The 6,087-nt window shown below is 44.3% G+C and overlaps 1 protein-coding gene across 1 annotated transcript; it reads right to left on the bottom strand.

Annotated features, from left to right (window-relative positions):
• Positions 1-1,866: 1,866 nt before the first annotated feature.
• On the bottom strand, positions 1,867-5,649 carry LOC119372066 (probable serine carboxypeptidase CPVL). The gene is made up of 3 exons (XM_049420107.1): positions 5,635-5,649; positions 4,089-4,416; positions 1,867-3,284 (listed from the first exon to the last, which is right to left on the bottom strand). Exons 1-3 carry the CDS (start codon positions 5,647-5,649, stop codon positions 2,410-2,412), a joined length of 1,218 nt encoding a protein of 405 aa, XP_049276064.1. The 3' UTR covers positions 1,867-2,409.
• Positions 5,650-6,087: the final 438 nt, after the last annotated feature.

The following is a 6,087-nucleotide window of genomic DNA, read 5'->3' as shown; positions in this document are numbered from 1 at the left end:
GAAGAACGCGTGCGCACGTGCGCTACGCTACCGTGAAAGGGCGCTGAGTCGGCCGCGCCACGTTCCAGAGCTTCCGACAGAGGCCGCGGCGCGGCTGGCCGGCGCTGTCGTCGCACCGCAAACTTGAGCTTGGGTTCCCTATAACTGAAAACGCGCGTCGCTTTATGGAAAATCTTCAGGATACTGCCGAAAATATATTGCTAAAGACTTTTGCATAAGTCTTCTAATCACCTTGAGTTGTTGAAGCAGTAACCTTTCCAACGTAAGATAAACTTCACAGATACCAGATCAAGCGATTAATTCGTATTTCACATTGTGGGACGTACTATTTACTCCACTGCGCAATGCTTAGCAATGCGACAATAATTCAACCAGGTGATTTTTTTCCCGCGTCATTAAGACAGCTATTGTAGATCACTGGCCATTACCAAGTGCTCTGAAAATTGTTGTATAACAAGTGAATAGTTGTGTAAACGCTGGACTGCGGTCGTCCTTGTCATCTTCATATACTGGTCACCATTGAATTACCTGAATTTCCGTCTCAGACACGCGCGGTTCCACTGGAATGAAAGCATCGTACCGACTTCGTCTTGTAGTTGGTCTATATTGTTTTGCATATGCCGATTTCTGTACAATTCTACATAATAATGTATTTTTCTCCTATGGGTTGTAATGTAAAATCATGAATCATTAAACGTTCACACGTATTCGGTCCATTTATGAGCACCATTATTCAATATTATATGCTGTAACAGCGGGGCTGTTTATTATGTGCAGCGAAATTCCGGGTATTCTCACCAAAACACTACCATCATCATGAATGGCCTCTACCACAAAAAGAGGGTAAGTACCAAGCAGCTCCTAGCATAGTATAGCATGCCCCTGCATAGTATAGTATAGCAAGGGGGGAGGGAAATGTGAGTAAGGGCGAGGAGGGAGGATGTGAGGGTAAGCAGGAAGAAAAAATTACACCATCTCCCACTAAAGGGAACCATGTGGGGATGCGAAGCAGCGCATGGGTCGACTTAAAGTTCCGTTCATCACGGGCACCTTGCCCCCATGTTAACGCGTCCTTGCAAGTGGAGCACACCATGAATTCACTGTAGTTGCTGGTGCTGTTACTCGTCCACGCCACGCGGGTTCATCGCGCGTCTGCAGAATCTCGTTCCCCAACGCCATCTCGTGATTGCTTAGAGAGTGTAAGGGGGAGAGGCCACAGCGTCTTACCCAGCCCCTTACACAGGCCTGAACGCGCTAGTGCGTGCTAGCACACATGGTTTTGTCTGCGTTACGCCAAGCTAGGACAGCATACGGCATCCCGGGCCCCTAAAGTGCTCTGCACGTATCATCATCATCAAGGCGGTAGAAGAACAAGAGGAAGAAGACTTCTCCTTGGCGCGAGTGCGCGCTCAATATGTTACAGATGGCTATGCTAGGTTGTTGAAAGCGGACGGTCGCCAATTTAACTACGGACACAGCCCCGAGCAAAAGCTGCTTCGCATCTAAAAGAGGATGAGAGAGGGTAACGCATGGTACAGCCTTGTATAGTATGGTTTGTGTGCCACACACAGTTGGTATGTGCCAAGTAGCTCCTAGTATATCAAAGCCATGTATGGTATAGTATAGCAAGGGGACTAGACCGCGTAAAATCACGTAACACTAGTCACGTGACATGTACCCGCCAAAATCACGTAACACTCGTTCCGTGACGTAAAATCACGTAACACCACTACCTCCGCTGTTGGTTCCAGCCTCGCACAACTATTGCGAGCTGCGCACATTTTATTATTATGATATTAACACTGTACTGGAAAGACAGCATATGAATCAATCAACTGCTATACAAAGTATATGTATTTGCTGTAAGTATAAATTTAGAGGGAATAAATTATCGAAAAAAACAGGAGGGCTACTAGTTTCGCTGAACCCAGTAGTAAACGTTCGCCCGTATGATCAATTTCTTAAACACTGGATCATGTTACAAGAACTGCTTCGAATTTGCAACACCCGTAGATATTGAACCTTCGTGAAAAGTTCATTGCTTGCTGTTCTGAGGAAGGCTGTAAGTTAAGAGGTTATCTCAGCCTTTTCACAAACGGTTCTGTGGATGGCGGGCAGAGGCCCAGAGTCGGTGACGTCAAACACGACACATCTTGTTTACAATAGATAAGTGGAGGAATCATTTACCTTTGTTATTTAGTTCCTCTTACATGCGCCTGCTTATTTGCTGAATTCTACTTTGTTTTTAATGACAGAATGTAGCATTTATATGCAAACTGCGCCGAAAGGGCTTTAAGGTCACGCCAAACTCACTCAAACGACAAAAAAGAATCTTTATAGCGAGCACCATGTATTAACGCGGTTTTTAAGCACACAACCATTGTTTATTTCTCACATAACTTGCAGAGCCTATTCGATGCACCTGGACACATTATCTGTTGCGGATGGTGACGCGTCCTTGCTAGCGTCAGGAGGCTTCATTTTGGTGAAATTCAAGAACCGGCTATACAAATAGCTTATTGCAGGTGATTGATCAAAGGACACATAATGGCCAGCAGCGAGCACGGTGTTAAACATCACTGCGCCAGCTCTTTTCTCGTAACCGAGCACCTCGAGTGAAGAATTACCGTCTCGGTGCCAGAAAGTGCGCTTAGCCTCTTTAAAGTGCTTCTTACCTCGCCAGTCCAGGTTTTCGAAGCAGCGTTCAATGTTTACAGCCGGAAACACAGCGTCCAACTGTGCTGTGTATAAAAGCGCGTGCCTATTGTTGATAACAGACAGTAACGTTTCGTTATGGTCGACGAAAAAATCTCCTACAGCTAGTTGTGTTGCTATCGCCATCCGCGTGCCATCTAGTTGCCTGGAAGTATTTACGTGGATTATCTTCTTGAAATCTTCACTGTTTGCGTATTTCATATATTCTATAACTTCTGGGGGTCTGTCAGGCCTTATGATACTTCCGTGGTGCTTGAAACCGGTTAGATTTTGAAATAAGCTTGCGTTCTTGCCGGACCGCAAATTGAGAACGGTTTGGCTCAGCAACGCAGCCGCTAGGGTATAATTCTTAGCTTTTACGAGGCCTTGAATATGGTCAAATCGTTTGGCAAACAAACTTTGGCCGTAATCGTCGAGCAGTCCAGAGTAGTAAAGGTAATCGGTTGAGTTAATTAATTCTAATAGCGGAAAGAGAAAGCCGACGCCAAGCATAACTCCCTTTAGACGCAGTGGAAGCTGCCAAAAGTTCCGTGTCAACACTCTCTGTGCTATTGCAATGGCCGATCGTGCTGTAAAGAAAAGAAGTGAATCGATATGTGAATATAATTTTAAGTATCTGTGAATAACCACAACTTATTGGCAGTTCGCACTAAAATAACAAACAGTGACTTCATGATACACGCAACATTCGTGCCTTCTAGAGGAATTTCTGTATAGGGAAATGTTACTGCGTAGTGAATATCCTCCACCAGAGATCGGCATATACATGGGATGGCAGGGTTATCCTAGTACCTACGGCCGTTTGAAAAAAAAAAGCGGAGGAAACTAATGTCACGTCGAATGTCTTCAACATTTTAGAAAACGTTAAAGCTGAATCATGCCATAACTGTAAACATCGTGAACGTTTTTGTGGTGAAAGGTAAAACCCAGTTTCGAAGCATTATTTCGGCGGCATCTCTTTCGGCCATTAGCGTTGTATTTCGATGTGGATTCACCACAATCAGTTTTGTCAAAAAAATTGCATTTTGGGCAATTCTTTTAGAAAATTAACAGAACTATGAATTGGGATTTTTGTTGGTGGTTGTTCATGATTTCTTCTTGCGTTCGTGTTACGACACGTGGTCTCTGTTCTGTGGTCTCTTCCTCTCGTAGTACGAAGCGCAAGAAGATATCATGAACCTTTTAAAAATATTGTTTTAGGAGGATACTATGCTCTAAACAACGATGAAGAAGACACGAAATGCGTGAGTTACTCATCTTTTTGCCTACACACTCACTGACAAAGCACAGCGTGGAAATCATTTCTGCTTATATAAACATGGATCTTGTTTCAAAATAATGTAGATGTCGTTCGGCACAAAAACTCGCATTACCTCCGTACGACTCTCCGGCGATGTAGAAACTTCGTCCGTAGAATTCAGGAAAAAGCCGCAGTAAGCGCCTCAGGAATCTCATGACGTGTGTAGTTGCCTCATCAAGTGTAGAGGGATACTCTTTTCGTTCGTCGAAACTGAATCCCGATCCTACAGGTTGATCCAAGTAGACAACGTTGAACTCTTCGGTCAGGCTATGATTTCTATAATATAATCCCCCGGAAGCGTTGATTCCCAGGGGCCCATTTTCAAGGAACTGGCCGAATAGTGACGATTTTCCGGGCCCACCTTGCAACCAGAGGAGGAGAGGTTTTTTCAATTGTTGTTTCTGCAACGAAGGCATAGACTTAACAAAGGCATCACCTTACTTGAAATGAAAGAAATAGAAGAATTCACTTACAGAAGATATACTTTACAATAACACCAAGTTGCTTATTTCGCATGTAATCATTACAGTACAAAGTACATCAGGCCTATTGTACATTTATTTAGTGTGGAACTGTGATTATTTCGTACGTAAGTCTCTGTTATATTTGGAAGGCGTATCGCCGGACGGCATTAAGTGACTTTCCTTATTTTTTTATTTAGATGTGAAAATGTGGGAAAGTCGGCTGCGTTATAGCCGGCTATCCAAGCACTATTAAGTTGATGTCGAATATATATATATATATATATATATATATATATATATATATATATATATATATATATATATATATATATATATATATATATATATATATATATATATATATATATATATATATATAATATATATATATTGTTACCGGGTGTCCAAGCTAACTTGTACCAACGGTTAAAAAATGCAATATTAGAGGCCGCGGCGACTGAAATCACCTACATATTGCTAACAGCCCGCCTTGCGTACTACGGACAATTTTTGTTTTCTCATTAATAATTTGTTAATTAGGACTATTTAACAAATTTGCTAAATATTTACTTTAGGCAACAAATGGGACCTGCAAAGTTCGAGAGCGTCTTCACGAACCCCCATTGCATTATTTGCAATAGTGAAAGGCCGCTACATTAGCGCACATGCTTTGGGAGTGCGGGTCGCTCGGCCCGACTTACAGCAAGGCCGAGTGGGATGCGCTTTTGCGCAGCCCAAACCTACAGGACCAAATCCTGGCCGACCATTGCGCCCGCGACAGGGCCGTTAGGCTAGACCTGCCGGTCCCAACGTGGGAGTAGCCGGGTGGCGCGGGGCAACCTCTGCGTCTGCACTGGACTCTCAATAAAGTTGTACTCTCTCTCTCTCTCTCTCTCACGTGTCTCATTGCTTCGCCTCAAGGGCGAAGCAATGAATGCGATAGCAAGAAATTGGAATGTCACAGGAAGAACGGCCAGCAGCTGGAAACTTGCTGCGCGCTGCTCAACCACAAAGGACGCACGAAAAGAACGCACAGGTATTCACAGGACGAGCGCGAACTGTCAGAGTTGTTACTTCAACTAGCCCCTACTTTGGCTCTTCTAGCTAATAGCTCACTCCTTTGACAAACGCGGCCGCTGTGGCGAGCAAAATTACCTTGATGCGGTCCATAGCTTCAACGCGAAATTTGCGGTAAAATCACAAGACGTATAAAACTCCCCCTCAAGAAATAAGCGCGCGAACACGGTCGACTACGCCCTCTATGCTTAAGTACAAATCGGAGGCGCACATCCCAACTCCGGCGAACACCTAGAGAGCTTTTAGGACCCAACAAATTTGCGAGCCGCCAAGGGTGCTTGCGCAGGACGCAAACAACTCTCGGACTCCTGTTCTCGCGTTGTCCCCAGACCCTGTAGCGCCCTCCTTTGGGTGGTGAACAAAGCCGGAGTGCGCGTGACCTCAAGAGAAGAAAATAAAGGTGGTGCTTGGCAGTGGTACGTAAAGCCACGACTCGCGTTTCCTACTGGCTTCGATTCTGGTCCCTATAATTAAAACTTCATTTCGGTCTAGTTGGTAAATATTCCTAAGGCTAAAATTACAGCGCAAACG

This window comes from Rhipicephalus sanguineus, chromosome 10 (assembly GCF_013339695.2).
Source record: "Rhipicephalus sanguineus isolate Rsan-2018 chromosome 10, BIME_Rsan_1.4, whole genome shotgun sequence".
Classification (NCBI taxonomy): domain Eukaryota; kingdom Metazoa; phylum Arthropoda; class Arachnida; order Ixodida; family Ixodidae; genus Rhipicephalus; species Rhipicephalus sanguineus.
This window is presented reverse-complemented; position numbering and strand designations above follow the sequence as displayed.

Excerpts from the sequence above, each read along its gene's own strand:
- LOC119372066 (XM_049420107.1), bottom strand. Across the intron at positions 3,285-4,088 it reads CGCCGGAGAGTCGTACGGAG|CACGATCGGCCATTGCAATA; the intron begins GTAATGCGAGTT and ends TTTTCTTTACAG.